General features: G+C 35.2%; 1 protein-coding gene and 1 pseudogene across 3 annotated transcripts in view; both read right to left on the reverse strand.

Annotated features, from left to right (window-relative positions):
* Nucleotides 1-891: 891 nt before the first annotated feature.
* Nucleotides 892-3,991, reverse strand: LOC306880372 (annotated as a pseudogene). Its single transcript has 3 exons — nucleotides 3,923-3,991; nucleotides 2,484-2,758; nucleotides 892-1,541 (listed from the first exon to the last, which is right to left on the reverse strand). The product of its transcript is annotated as an uncharacterized misc_RNA (transcript).
* Nucleotides 2,965-15,774, reverse strand: part of LOC306880320 (rho-associated protein kinase 2-like) — a 30,727-nt gene continuing 17,917 nt past the window's right edge. Inside the window, exons 16-33 of one of the 2 annotated variants that reach the window (XM_079433781.1) lie at nucleotides 14,705-14,811; nucleotides 14,425-14,584; nucleotides 13,801-13,961; nucleotides 13,385-13,569; nucleotides 13,057-13,126; nucleotides 12,829-12,932; nucleotides 11,677-11,863; nucleotides 11,452-11,545; nucleotides 11,254-11,348; nucleotides 10,938-11,120; nucleotides 10,667-10,838; nucleotides 9,078-9,145; nucleotides 8,904-8,992; nucleotides 8,113-8,191; nucleotides 7,755-8,019; nucleotides 6,725-7,001; nucleotides 4,424-4,505; nucleotides 2,965-4,036 (exon numbers count right to left, since the gene is read on the reverse strand). In XM_079433781.1, the coding sequence (XP_079289907.1) occupies nucleotides 4,427-4,505; nucleotides 6,725-7,001; nucleotides 7,755-8,019; nucleotides 8,113-8,191; nucleotides 8,904-8,992; nucleotides 9,078-9,145; nucleotides 10,667-10,838; nucleotides 10,938-11,120; nucleotides 11,254-11,348; nucleotides 11,452-11,545; nucleotides 11,677-11,863; nucleotides 12,829-12,932; nucleotides 13,057-13,126; nucleotides 13,385-13,569; nucleotides 13,801-13,961; nucleotides 14,425-14,584; nucleotides 14,705-14,811 (2,375 nt within the window). In that variant the 3' untranslated portion in view covers nucleotides 2,965-4,036; nucleotides 4,424-4,426. The remainder of the gene's footprint in view (nucleotides 4,037-4,423; nucleotides 4,506-6,724; nucleotides 7,002-7,754; nucleotides 8,020-8,112; nucleotides 8,192-8,903; nucleotides 8,993-9,077; nucleotides 9,146-10,666; nucleotides 10,839-10,937; nucleotides 11,121-11,253; nucleotides 11,349-11,451; nucleotides 11,546-11,676; nucleotides 11,864-12,828; nucleotides 12,933-13,056; nucleotides 13,127-13,384; nucleotides 13,570-13,800; nucleotides 13,962-14,424; nucleotides 14,585-14,704; nucleotides 14,812-15,774) is intronic. The other variant, XM_079433782.1, reaches the window with a different exon arrangement.

The following is a 15,774-nucleotide window of genomic DNA, read 5'->3' on the forward strand; positions in this document are numbered from 1 at the left end:
AATAAAACAGATCACGTTTGATAGTCATTGCACTGCCTGAAAACACCTCTGCACAGATGTACTCTAATTTCAATATGCTAATCCAAGAGATTCACATACTTTTGCTACTCACAGATATGCAATATTGGATCATTTTCCTGAATAAATAAATGCCAAAGAAAATATTTGTCTGCTTTCAGGACTTGTGCGAAAATCTGATTATGTTTCATATTTATGCAGAAATATAGAAAACTCTAAAGGGTTCACGGAAATGGCCCTTGTACACAGGAGTTATAGATCTCTACAATACACAAAGGCATTTTACTAAGATACACTAGGGATTTCTGAGGACACATAGCATACATAAAATTGATAGACAAAAAATGGATATAGACAAATATAGTGAAATTACAGTTTGTAATGTATTAATAAAAGTAATAACAGACAGAGTTATAAAAGACAAGTGTACACATTTAAAAACTGTAATTATTTCTGAAACCACATTTCCCTCAGGACATACAGTACCTCTAATACTTTGATTAGAATTTAGTGCCCTCTGCTGACCAACATCACGGTTTCTTTCTTCAAAAATATTACCAAACCAGCTTTAAATGCACAAATTATAATTGGAAACTCTCAGTATTTTACTGAATTATTTTTTCAAAAATATTTGTAAATAGAGATTTTTGAGTTCAAAAAACTATTTTAAGGTGAAATATTTAATCCATGTTGAAACATTTACTTCAGGTCTATATGAAATTTGATGAAGCAGTAATTGTTTTTTCTTCAATATAAAGCATAGTACAATCATAAAATGAGAATTTCTGATATAATTTTCAGTTTGTAAAGTATTTCGATTTCAAAAATATCTGACTGCATGTTTTAAAATATGTTTTTTATTATATGATTTTCTTAGTCCTTGATGCCAAGCTCTGTGGCAGCAATTTCAGTGATGTTTCTACCCTTCATGTGTTCAGGTGTTTGACAAGTGATTTTATCATCATGAAATTTTTTTTTTCATTCATATGCCATAGATATGCTAAACTAGAGTTGCAGTGCCATGGATTACCAGACAGCACGGCATGCAAACGTCCATCCAATATACCTGGAGTTAGGTTTTGCAGATAGTTGTTTCTGAGGTCAAGGAAAACAAGTTTTTTCCTGCTTGAAGAAAATTCCAGCAGGCAGGTTCTCCAAACGGTTGCCACTTAAGAACATCTGGCAAAGGTTTGGATTACCAATGAATGCTGATGCATCTAAAGACTTTAGTCTGTTGTTTTGCAGGTACAGAGCCTCAAGTTTGGGCAGAGAGGTCAGAGCTCCAGGAGTCAGTTCCTCCAGCTGGTTATTTCTTAAGTCTAAGCTCTCGAGATTGTTAAGTCTTTGCAGGAAGGCCATGGGCAGCTGGGAGAATTTGATAGATGACAAATCTAACCTCTGGAGAGAGTTGTTTACAGGCAGACAGTCAGCATCTATCTCAGAGAGCAGGTTATCTGAGAGTGTGAGCTCCACAAGAAGAGAATGATGAAACACTTGCGATGATAAAGCTGTCAGTTTGTTACCTATTAGGATAGGATCATATTTTTAACCAATACACATGAACACACATGAACAAGTGTGCTTGTTCTGATTCTGCAGTACTTTGAAGAAATCATTTGAGATATTTGTCCAGTGAATCCATCAGGTTCCTGACCGATTCAGTGTTTTTAAGGATAATTGGCTGAGAGAACGATTTAAAGGGATATAAAAATAAACATTCTTCATTATTTATTCACCTTCAAGCTGTCCAAACACGTATGAATTTAAAAAAAAAAATATTCCCCATTGATTCTCATAGTATTGGTTTCCATATGGAAATACATTATAACATAGTTTTTTTATTTTTGGGTGAACGATCCCTTTAAAGACAAACTCATCTGTTTGTTTTTTAATGGATCAACTGGGGAAATGATTCAGTGATAGTTGTTCCTAAATGATTCAGCGTTTTTGAACACATTGGTTGGGGAAATGATTCAATGACTCAGTTAATTGTTTTACTCTAAAGTCAGCATTTTTTAATAAATCACTAATGTAAACTTAGTGATTCAATGAGTCACCATAAAGACTGAATTCAAAATATCATACAGCCATTACTACTCTTATTATTTAAGAAATAGTAGCGTCCTAGTATACTTTTACAAATTCAGCCATAACATTGTTTTGCTCATGAATCAGTGAATCAGAATGATTCAGTGGTTTTGAATGAATCAGTGAATGATTGGATAACTCACTCAAAAGACTCACTTGTTTAGCTCCTAATAGAACAAATCCATGATACTCATAAAACCAGCATTTTGTCATCACCGACTGCGTTAACAAAGTAACCTTTAGAAAGAATCCCTACTATTAATAAGAAGTTCTCACTAATGCACAGCCAGACTTGACAGTCTATATGGGATGCGCAGACACAGACAAATGGATTAAATTTAAGGACCGTAACTAAACACTAAACACACACTCGTTACCTGTAAGGCCAAGCACATGAAGATTAGACAGGCCCAAAAGCAGGCCCACAGGTAATGTACGCAGCTGGTTTCTGATCAAACTGAGCTGCCTCAGATGTGACAAAATCTTCAGGTCATCAGATATTATGGAGCTTAAATTGCAGAAGCGGACACTGAGGTCTGTAGTGTTACCTGGGAAGGCCTTGATGGGTAACTGTTTGAAGTTAACAGACACAAATGACTTGGACCTCATCGGATCTGAAGACAAGTCTGCATTTTCCTGGGTGCGAAACACTCTGTGTATAAACAAAGCAGCTGAGTAGCACTGCAAGCAAAATAATAGCTGTACATATTTATGACAAGACACAACAGAAATAAGATTAAACGAGGATCTTAATAGAGACCTCAATGTCTCAATGTCCTGAACTGATTCTGCTTTTATAACCTGAATCACATTTCACATTGGTCAACATACAATCAAGGATTTTCCAGGTCAACGTTTGGTTTAAATGCTTGTGCAACATTGGACTTTTATTAATCAATTTTTGTGAATCACTTACAACAACAGACAAGAGCATGCTGTTTTAACTCTTTGTAGACGACAATGGCACCATATCTTAAGTAAAATAATATTTTCAAATTTTTCATGTTACTTTTTACAGTGCCTATGTGGATATCATCTAATAGTGTAACTCACCTGGTTAAATACTGCAATCTATAAACGCTGTATCTTCTTATAAACAAGTAATGATGATTATGCTAATTGAATACATTAATGCAACCTTTCTCCTAAACAAAACATTTTGGTTCCCGTATAAACGCCACAGATTAGTTTTGGATCATCACACACAAGTCGTCAATCAAATAAAGCTTTTTTTATTAACAATTTCACAATGTTTCAACGGTTTGTCAGTGGCAACATGGCAAAATGATAAAACACAGAAAATGTTTGGACCAGAGGTCTTCATGTTCCACTATGCATACAGATTGTGTCTAATTTTTGTCACAATCAAAATGTGCTACGGATTGCATCATATAATATCAGGCTTTAACAATGCATATATTTTGAGCAGATAGTTCTGGCAAACAACTAAGTAATGTTTTTCAAAAGTGATATAATGTGTGATAAAAATATAATCTGTCACTAAATCTGTTTTTCCTAACAAAAATAGATATATTACTTGAGTATATAAATTCATTTGATCATTGCAGAGCCAAAGTAGGCCTATATATTCTGTTTCAAACACACACTCAGGCAAACAGACACATTTACTGACAACCTTGCAAGGAGACCAAAACGTTTAAAATTCTTTAACTTAAAAATGTTTTTGAAGAATTGTATAGTCTACAAAGACATAACACACTCTTAAAATGGCTTAAAATTGAAACTACACCCTTTAGGTGATTTATAGCTTGTTCAGTTTTAAATATTAGACCACCCCTTCCCCAGTCATTTATACTTGTGGAGTTTGGCACTTGGAAGTCCTGCCATTTGCCAAAATGAACACTATGACATTCTCCACTTTCATAGTTCCCAGATGGACTATCACCTATCCAACCTTCACCAAGGTTAGCTGAAATTAAAAGAGAGGAGAGAAGTTTCAGGTCAACGAAAAAAAAAAAAAAAAAAATTAAATAATCGCAGACATTTCACATCCCATTCTCTATTCAACCACACACAACAGCTTTACCACCACAACATCAGTTTTCAGATCTGCCTCATTCAATCAAACTAAGCCAGACTTTTTAATTCAGCCAAACACTTATACACAAACATGCCCACTCATATTAGTGCATCAAACAATATCAATATCAAAACTTGCCCTAGTTATAGACCCTCACATTGGGAAAAAACGCACTATTAATGTCATACTTCAAAAAAACTGCTTTAAAGCCAAAGCATAAACGCACAGACACAAATACATGCTAAGGCACCACTGTGGTTACCCCACAAACTCAACTCCTCAGAAGTCTAATACATCGTCATCATCCATTTCAACATCAAGAGACCAACCCCAGTCCTTCAGGCCCAACTCAAGCAATCTGGAACAAAGAGGAGTCATTCGGCCTCATGTAAAAATATCAACGGAAAAAATGATGGCCACCCATGTTTAACTGAAGGTATACAGATCAATGCAGTTTTTGAAAAAGTCTTTTCTTTAAGTTATACAAAGATGTGAGTGACAAATGCTGCTCTTTATTTATACTTTTGCATTTTTTTGGCAGATATTTGCCCCAAACCCTCATGATATAGTTTTTTTCTTCTTGGAAAGTCTGATATTTAATCAGATACTGTGTTAAAAATGCTCAGTTATAATTAGATACCAATATTATGGAATTAAAAGAGAGACTGCATTGTTAGCGGATGTATTATTTTAGTATTTTTACTCAAGCAAAGAAGATCTATTCTGTTTAAGATGCATACAGAGAACAGAACAGACAGCCAAATATCTGAAGGTGATGTTTTAGGGCAGCACAGACAAGCAGAAAACCTGGGCGGTAAGCAGTGATGCAGTGTACTTACATACAAGCACAAGTGGGGAAGGTGAGAGGTCAAAGGTGAACAGGTCAATGAAGTATGATACGGAGCATGGGGCCAGGGCTATAAAAGGTTAGCAGTAAAAAAAAAAAAAAAAAAAAAAAAAAAAAAAAAAGCTACTGAGTACCTGCGCAACTTCACAGCCAAATCTAACTTCTTGTGCCAGGTTAACATATCCAGCACCTACATTTACCTTGATTGAAGCTGCAGTTCACCCAAAAATGAAAATGCTGACATTAAATATTCACTTTCATTTTGTTCCAAACCCGTATGTAATTTTTTCCCCCATGGGAAATAAATAGAGAATTTTTAAGAATTTACGCTGCTTTTCTTTCAAAGTGAGCACAACTGCCAAGCTCCAAAAATTGACAAAAACAGCATCAAAATACTGTAAGTAGTCTATACAAGTTGATTTTTGGGTGATTTTTGTCTTTTAATTGAGCAAATTATTGTATTTAAAGCGACTTGCAATTAAGGTTCTATACAAAAATAAGGAGTAACAACATTAGCAATCCTCCAATACTCATTCTCAAAAGCTAGTACAGAAGGGTAAGTAGGAAACAGTAAAGAAGATTTGAATGACTATAGAAAGTGACTTTGTATAAATGGATATGAGTTACACATTAAAATGTTGATGTGTCAAAGAATGATAAAATATCAGCCTCCTTAACACAGAATTTTGGCCTAAAAACTAATGGCATGAGTTTTGCCCCTACATAATATAATATTAACAAAACTATAATATATTATTAACAGAAACTGGGAGCGTCAGTTGGTAAAATAATTTTGCGAATCCAGAAGTTTAAAGGACTCTATGTTCTTCTATAAAAATGTATTTTTAGTTGTTTAATTAGGATAATTAAAATTAACATTAATATCAATTATTATTCAAATTAAATATATACACATTTTGTATAATCCAATAATAATTGAATATCATTCCCTTGTAGTCGGCCTCACCTCCTGGTTGAGAACCACTGCTTTATAATTCCCCATATTTTAACCTCAGTTGACTGTATGTAACATTATTCTCTCTCAAGCTCCTTTGTAAGCGGTGTTGTGCAAGTTACTTCCAAACTGTAACATATTATAGATTACTTGTTACTGTTATTTAAAAGTAATTCCTTACCTTACAATATTACTGTCTCAGAATTGTAATGCGTTACATGACTCCTGTATTACTTTTGAGTTACTTTCACCAAAATATCTACAGAAGTAGAACTTATCATTCTAAAATGACAAAATGTAGAGGTACATAAAGCTCATAAAGGTAAGAGTAATACATCATTCGGAACTGTAAAGGGTCTACTTTTATTTGTGTGCACTCACAATGTCAACAAAACGTCATGCTTTTATCTTGAACAGGAGCACTTCACAAAAATGAACCGAAAGTCAGCGAATACATGCCTCACAGACATGATAAATATATCTATAGAAAGCTTTAAATTACTACTTAACGAAATAAATAAAAACGAAAACAAAAACTATTTAACATAATCGTTATCCGTGAAGATGCACTTCTCTCTAAAGGCGAGTCTAACGAGGAGATGGCGAATCCTTACTATTTCCCCCGGACACATTCATGGTAATTACTTTTGCTGGGGCTTTTGCTTTATTGCGTGTATTTGAACGCAGAACTCTTCAAAAAGTAATCCGTTACTGTAATGCATTACATTTGTAACGCGTTACTCCCAACACTGTTTGTAAGTGAAGCGGTTCTCACCTGGTCTTGGGTGAGGGCTGCTGTCGGGTGGAATGCACTTTGACGGCTCCTCGGTGTGAAAGCCTGGGAGATGAACGGGCTGACAGCTGAGGAGAGGGCTGAGGGGACAGGCCAGTTGGTGATGCCTCGGAGGGAGGAGAAGCTATAGCTATGCTTGGGGAGTGGGCTATCAGTTTCCGTGGGACCCTCTTGAGTAAGCGGCTAACCCATTTCTGCTGCTCTTCTGTGGAGTTAGCCAGCAGCAGTAGCTCTTTTGCTGTAGACATGTCATAGTTCACTGGAGAAAAAACGAACCAAACAGGTCAGTTTCAATCCAAAGTACACAATGTGGAGGTTCAAAAGTCCATATTTAAAATAAATAAACAAACATTTGGAGTCAGTATGGATGCATTCAATTCATAAGAATTGGCAGTAAAGACATTTATAATGTTAATAAAGTTAAAAAGTATCATGGTTTCCACAAAAATATTAAGCAACGCAACTGTTTTCAGCATTGATAGTAAGAAATGACACTGTAGACTGAAGCAATGGCAGCTAAAAATTTAGCTTTGTTATTACAGATATAAAATACATTTTATAACATATTAAAATAGAAGCTTTTTTAAATTGTAATGATATTCCACAATATTATCGGTACTATATATTTTTAATAAAATACATGCAGCCTTGGTATTTAAAAAATATTATTGATCACAAACTTTTAGTAGTGTAAATAAATACATAGATAAAGTGTAATAATAAAATTTATATTAATTTCTTTACAAAAAATTATTTAGTTTTTATCATTTGTAGATCTGAATATTACTTATATTGTAATTTTTATGAATATGTGGTTGTAATATTAATAATTAATTATTTATATTATAATCAAATATTAAAAATAAATAATCAAAGGAATTTATGGCATCTTCTATATCTTAATTTATATTTCATCACAGTACCAAAAATGCAAAATTCTAATGTATATAACAAGCTACAGACGGTAATATCAATCTGAATGTGAAGTGCTTTGTGAGTGTGACCTCCTGACCTCTGCAAGGAGCTAGGACCTCTTCTTTGAGATCTATGTGGTCTTTATGGCATTTGATTCGGCAGCGTCTGCACTCCAGGGCTGGTGGGGGCTTGAAGACGTGCCACAGAGGCCTTGGACATGCTTCACAGCTAGAGGGGAAGTGGTAAAGCGTAAGCACAAACTCATGACCTTTGTGTGGGATAAATGATGACCTTTCAGCTGCTGATAAGGCTTCCACAGCAAGCTCCTCTTTCTTACTCTCTCCCTCGTTAGCATATAATATCTACAGACAGAACAGAAGAAAAAAATAGGTTTGGTAAGATTGATCTCAAAGAATGATAAAACATTTCCTGGAGGAACAAATTAAGCATGTTACCTGAAAGATGCGTGGGATTTCTCTGGGATCTGCTCGGTACACGTCTGTCTGAGTGACAGGTCTCACATGGAAGAGTTTGCTAAGACGGGAGAAAGGCGGCAAAAAATTAAATGGGCTGGCTAATGTTATACAAGAGAGCAGTAAATGTTTAAGATTTATGTATTTGAACTGCATATAAAATTTCCATCCTTTTGGATCACTCGGTTTTAACTAATAAACTTAATGTGTCAATCATACATACAATCATATACATGTGTGCATATTTGTCCATTCATATATATAAATGAAACAGGTAAAATTTCTATAATAGTGCTAATAAACAATGTTTTTTTTAAAACACAATAACCAGGTTTATATATTTATTAATAAATCTATCCGATTTGTTTCAATCTCATATATTTGAACTGAGTATTGTGTGTTACACACCTAGCCATATTTGAACCATGTTCATATTTTTTAATTGAATGCATTTGATTTTTTAACAATGAACAGATTTTGCTGATTTAAGCAACTTTAATAAATGCATTTTACATATATGATTATTTAAATAAAATCAAAAAGATGCAAATAGTTAATAAAAAATATTCCAAGAAAATGCCATGATTTTTTGAATGCAGAAATTTTAACGGTTTCATTTATGTATAACTGACAAATATGTGCATGTACAAATATGTATGACAAAAAAGTTTATTGGTTGATGTTAAAATGCTATACTACAAGTTGATGGAAATTTTACATACAATTCAAATACATAAATTTTAAATTTGGGCCTAAATATTTTTTAAACTCACTCTATGTCTAGAATCATGAAGGGACTAGACTGCTCTCTGTCTTGCTCCGAGTCATAAAACAGGATCTTCTTGCTGCTAACCACCACATACTGCAATTTACACAAAGATCGACACACAGATGATCAGAAAGGGTTTGCTGTTGTAACATGTGAGTGTGCATGTTTAAACCTTTACCTTCTTTTCCCATCCAAACCGTTTGGTATTTTTGGAAGGCATTGAGAGACATCCTTCAAGACTAGAATCTGTGGTTAAAAAAACAACAACAAAAAAACAGAAGAGTTTTTTATTTTATTTAAAATTTCAGAGCCACACAGGTTTTGTCAAACTCAAAATGACCAGGCAGACTCATTTTTCTTCAAGCAATTGGAGGCCTTTAAAAAAACACCTTTGCAGAATGGAATCTTGGAATAAAAAAGGTTTCAGTAGTGTTAATGGACTTTCAGAAAACACACAAGGTGATCAGTGTGATTATGTGCAAAATTGTCAAATCTAATAAGCGTCACACCATGTTGGAGAGTGTGGCCGTGTTTCAAATCATAATGCAGTGGTTCCCAACCTTTCCGTCTTATATATCAACATCAGACCAGAATTGTTGTAGAGGAAATATATTCTGCTATGAGAATCACAATTATTATTGTAAGTTTTTTTAATATCTCAGTGTGTTAATTACAAGAAATAAATAAATAAATACAATTTAATAAATTAATTATTTTTGAAACATTTTTAATTATTATTTAATTATTGATTTTTTTTCTTCTTCAAATCCCTAATGTTTTTTAAGCAATTATTTTTTATAGGTTAAACAAAGCCAATTGTATAGGTTAAACCTGTTTTATAGATTAAATGAAGCAAAAAATAAAAATAAAAATAAAGATTCCCTGCTTGGGGTATGCGTACACCTGGTTGGGAATCTCTGACCTAGTGCGTTGCCTACCTAGAAAGCATTTTTGAATTTCACAGGCTCATTTATGCCCAAAAATTCTGTCTAGGTGTTTAGTATTTGAACTCCACACTGAAGGAAGGTAAAGGAGAGCAAGGGGCAGTATGCGTGCTGATTTGTTTCCATGCAGGGTCACCTGCAGACTCTTGGTGAGTAGGCTTCTCATATGTGAGGGCGGGCCTTTGCCCCCACTCGACTTCCTCATCCTCCTCTTCCTCTGAGTCGGTGAGGAACGGAGGAACGATCCGGCATGGCCGGGTATCTATACACACTGACTTGGAGCTTCGTTGGTATGTGAAGGACATAGACTCCGAGGTGTGTGAGTGTGTGATGCGCACTACAGCGGTGAGAGTGGGAAGGAGTGAAAGAAGAATGAAGGAAAAGAAGCAAAAGATGCATAAATTTAGTATGCCATTTTGAAAAGGGGAAGAAAGGAACATTAAAAAGAGGGGAAGAAGTAAACAAAAAAGATAGAGTGGGAAATGGAGAACAGGTAAAAGAGAAAAACAGTGGCAGTAATGTATTGATTATGTGCTCTAGAGTCAGTGGATATTCATGGATAAAATTAAATGAATGAATGAATAGATAGATATATAGATAGATAGACAGACAGACAGACAGATATGCCAGGTGTTTTTAAGTTTTATAAAGTACAGTGAGTGCTTCTATTTATATTGAATGGTTTGAGGTTGCACAACACATTGTATTGCCCAAAATGAATTAAATAGTGGTACAATGAAAAATTTGTGTCTTAAGCCCATCCCTAGCATCATTTATGGCATGAATTACCACATTAACTGTCCTGTGCTTGACGAGTCATTACCTGGATAAGCATCATCACCCTCCAGGTCGTTGCCGGTGCTGCTGATGCTAGTAGTGTCCAGAGAATGGATGCTGAGAGAAGTGATCTGACAGCGCAGACGCTCAATATCACTGTCTTTACTGTCCAGGGCCATCTGCATCTCCAGTCGCACCTGAGACTCCTCTCCTAACGTCTGCAAACAGAACAACAGATTTATATATTTACGCAGAATAGTGGCTAGGTTCCCTGGTGGTTACATTTCTTTTAAATGTATGTATTTAATGTCACTTACAGCCTGCATTTCATTTATTTCTTTCTGGTATTTGATGATGGTGTTGTTGAGTTTATCTTTCTCGGTGCGGAGCTGCGACTGGAGCTGTCTGTTCTCCTTCTCCTTCCTGCGGACGTCAGAGTTGTTGCCTTGTGGCGTTCTGACATCATTCTTCTTCATAACCTCAGCCAGCTTGTTTACAGCCTACAAGAAAAACGTCTGATATAATTTACCTGAGACATGCTAATAACACCTATTTTAAGCTATGAGAACAACGGTGTAACATATACATGTATACAGTAGTTATAAAGTCTTGATTCAAATAAGCCAAACACACCTGAATCTTGAGAGTTCGCTCAGACTGTATTTGCTTCTCGAAGGACAGGATCAAAGATTTCGTCTGTTTTTCTTCGTCTCTGGCCTTCTCCAGCTCTGTGTATACACATTTATAGATGTTAAAGCACATATATGAACATTATGCCATCAATTTATTCATATTATTATAATATTAAGCGACATTCAGCAGCCTACTCACTATGCTGTAGGTGTTTGAGCTGATTGTTGAGCTCTTCTTTCTCATTAGCCAGGTTGCCAACATCCACAGTCAGTGTGCGGTTTGATTCCTCCAGCTTGCATTACATAAAATATTTCAAAATGTAATTAAGTAATATTAATGAATGTTTATGTTGTGTATACAGACAAATTATTATTTCTGATCTTTTATTATATATTTAGGACTTAAAAACATTCTTATACTCACCGAGCTGATGGTATTGTCCTTTTCGCTGAGTTCCTGCCGGTGTCTGGCGATCATATCTTTGATCTCCAGCTCCTTCATGATCTTTTCTTTCTCCAGGTCTGAGTATTGCTCCTCAGCGATGGTGCGTGCCAACTCTTCAGAGTCTGCCTTTGTCAGGCTTGCCTCTAGCTGTGTTGCTAATGAGTCCCTACAGAAACATACATGAACCAGTTTGTATATGAACAGGAATTCGGTGTACAAAGATGCAAGCATAGATATTGTTATCTGTTCATTCATTCTATTTGCATCTATTTATTTACTATACTAGCCTTGCACTAATTGACGTGGTTTCACATGCATATGTGACCCTGTACCACAAAACTAGTCATAATGGTCAATAAATAAGGGTGAATAAATAAGCTTTCCATTGATGTATGGTTTGTTAGGATTGGACAATATTTGGCTGAGATACAACTATTTGAATATCTGGAATCTGAGGGTGCAAAAAAATCTAAATATTGAGAAAATCGCCTTTAAAGTTGTCCAAATGAAGTTCTTAGCAATGCATATTACTAAACAAAAATGAAATTTTAATATATTTACAGTAGGAAATGTACAAAATATCTTCATGGAACATGATCTTTACTTAATGTCCTAATGATTTTTGGCATAAAAGAAAAATCGATAATTTTGACATATACAATGTATTTTTGGCTATATTAAGACTGGTTTTGTGGTTCATGGTCACATATTATTCTCCTCACTGGAACAAAGCAGTGGCTATATCGATCAACTATGTTGTTCATCCTCTGTACCACTAGGAGGCGCTCTACCTATGATATGGAATACTCTAGCTAACAAATAGATGGTTTCAAAGCCAAAAGCCAAAGACTAAAAGCCAAGAAACTCACATTTCCATTTTTTTTTTTTATTAAAGCCTAAAGCTACATTTTGTAACGTTTGGCCCTCTATTGGTTGAAGCAGTTGAAACTACAAGTTAATTGTTAAGAAACATTGTTTTGGTCATTACATGAGTTCTGTGCAGATGTATCATGATTACAGGTGATGGTGTCAAACAAAAATAGTTACATAGCGCATAAAAATAGTCCAGTCATTTTCATATGTCCTGCCACCCTTTTTTTTTAAAACAAATACTTGTGTGGAAATACACACCTCTCTTCCTCCAGGTCCTCTATTCTCTGCTGAGCATCTTTGTAGAGTTTAGCCTTTTCATCACCGTCCTCCTTCAGCTCTCGAATCTGAGTCTTATACAGTTTCTGAAATCAAGGAAAAATGTTTCAGTTTAAAACAAATATGGACAGATACAAAAAAAAAAAACAATCCAAATACATCCCTCCACACATTCACTGACAAAATATGTTCAAGCCTGGTCAGACATACTGTGAAGAACTGCTCTGACTCCAACTGGTCCTTCAGTTCTTTCAGCTGTTTGTCAGCTTCTTCTCTCTCCCTGAATGGACAAAGAGAGCTTTTTGCAGTGCATGCACAATATATGTGTGCTATGTAACATTATGCTTATCAGTGTTTCGCTTTGTAAGTTTAGAAAAACAGGATAAAAGCCTGTTCACACAAAGAGTGATTATAACGATAATCAAGTTTTATTAATCATTCTAATTCTATGGGGTGTTCACACCACAACTTTAAAGACAATGACACAGAAGAACAATATCATTGGAATATATATCATCCATCATGAAACCTAACTCACCTGCGTAGTTCTTGATTTTGTTTCTCCAGGCTGTGTTTGAGCTCCAGCAGATGGTTGAGTTCTTGTTTGAGCTGTTTCTCCGAGGACTGCAAGGTGCTGAACTCCTGCCTCTGTACATTGAGATCTGCCTGAAAGAGAGTCTTCTTCTGAGTCTCCTGCTGCACACGTACACTCAGCACATCCACCTGTTATACACACACAAAAAAACTGGATTTAATATCTTGTACTCTCCACACACCATGTGATGCATATATGTAATTTTGGAATGCCTTAAGTTTAAAATGAAGTTTCATCCAGAAATATGTGCCAAAAATAGTGTTGAAGTGCTGAAAATATGGGCAAAAATCACAACATATTACAAATATGTTGAGACAGACAGCTAGAGCCAGGCAAGAAGAACAGTCAGATAGGTGTACCTCCTTGCTGAGTTTTTCTTTGAGCGAGCGGAGCTCCTGAAGCTCATGTTTGGCTTGCTTGTAGTCACAGTCTAATACTGAGTTTTCCTTCTCCAGCTGCATCAGTCTGTTTTCCAACTGTTGCTTTGCAGATCGTTCTTCCAGCAGCTTTTGTTCCATATCTGTCACACAAACACACTCAACATCACCAAACGGCGAACGAGCCACAGGTTTGTACTACAGGCTTTGGAAAGATTTACTCTGCTAGAACAACAACAACAAAAAAGGAAAAGTCATTTTGGAATGAGGAAAACTTTTTTTTTCATACAGGGGTAATGTAAGGCACTTCTAAAAGAATCCTGTAAATCTGGACAGGCAAGATTTTGGTGTCAAAGTAAAGATTAAACACAAGTTTTTTGTTTATGCAAATTCCTTTTGAGTAATAGTTTCGTATGTATTACAGGATAGTTTTAAGAGAGGGAATTGAACACTTTCCCCAGAGTAAATGAATGGGAAACTAAGGTAACCAAGATTGTTTTTCGCTCACTCAAAACTGAGCTCCCCTTTTTCATTTGTTTTTCATTTGTAGTGAAATGTGAACATGTTTTTAGAGTTTTTAAATCAGAGGCAACTGTGTAATTTTACCTTTCAGGGTCTCAGACTTGGCCTCCTCAATGGATTGGTTGATTTTGTTGTTGTCAGCCAATCTGGCTTTAGTGGCCTTATGCTCTGCCTCCTCCTGCTCTAGACTCTGCTGAATGGCTTTGAGTTTAAAAGAAAGATCAATCTCCTGCTTGCTCTTCTCCTGTGGGTGAAGGGGACAACATTAATAGGGGTTTCAAAACAATACACATAAACACACACACAGCATATGCTGAGAATGTGAGTCATTTATTCTCTTGTTAAAACACACACACACACACACCTTTTCCAGGGTAGTAAGATCCTCCTGTAACTGTCTTTTCTCTGCTTCAGCCTTTGATAGAGAAGTCTTTATGTGCTTTAACTCATCTTCCAGTCCAGAGATACGCCCTGAAAATGTATGAAACATGGAAATAAAAATGAAATTGAAAGAAAAACAGGTTGACAAAAACACAAGAATTAAGTTGAAGCCAAAGGTCAGGAATTCAGGTTAAAAGTAATAAAAACCTCCACCCATAAAAACCATAAATGGGTGTTTCTTCTATAGGCACATTTGGCCCTGTGGACCTTTAGAATATAAATACTCATAAACACTTCAAACTCTTGCTAGTTTTCTTTTTTTTTTACTTTAGTCTCTTCCTAACATTTTTTTTTTAACTAATATTTTTTATATTTATATTAGTTTTTTATTATTATTATTATTTTGTGGTGGAAATTCTACATTAAGTATTGTTAGAATAAAAATGGATAAAACAAATTTAATATTAATACAATATGTTTACTATATTATTAATATGTGACTAAAAAAATAACAGTTAATGCCCTAAAAAAAATAGTTAATGATATAAACTATTTTCACAAAATAAATATTTTGTGGTTTATGGTTTATTTCACTATTTGTTTAGCTTAGAATTTTCATATTTTAAAACGGAAGTCTTGGTCTAGGGTACAAATCAATAAAATCCTTATATAAAAGGCATCTGAAAATGAGTAAAAATATGAAGGCATGGTAAGTTTTAAAGTAGTTCAAATCTGTTCATTTAAATGAAATAATAATAATCTCTCAGGAGATAAAAGCACACACAGAAACAAACCTTTACATTTAATAGACAAAACTGAGAATACGACACAGAAGAGATATTTAGTTTGCCTGTTTTTTCTCTGTCCAGCGACATAACGTCAGCTACCTGCCTCTGACCTTAAAATAACGCTCTATTCATGTTTACACTCTGCGGGCAGCTCCACCCCAACACAACAACACTGCCCAGCAGACAAGAGCCTAGTGTGTCCTTCAGCGAGGAGCTGACCACTACACACTCAAACATAAATATTTGCTTTCACTCACTCACACAG

The sequence above is a fragment of the Barbus barbus genome (assembly GCF_936440315.1).
Source record: "Barbus barbus genome assembly, chromosome: 14".
Lineage (NCBI taxonomy): Eukaryota > Metazoa > Chordata > Actinopteri > Cypriniformes > Cyprinidae > Barbus > Barbus barbus.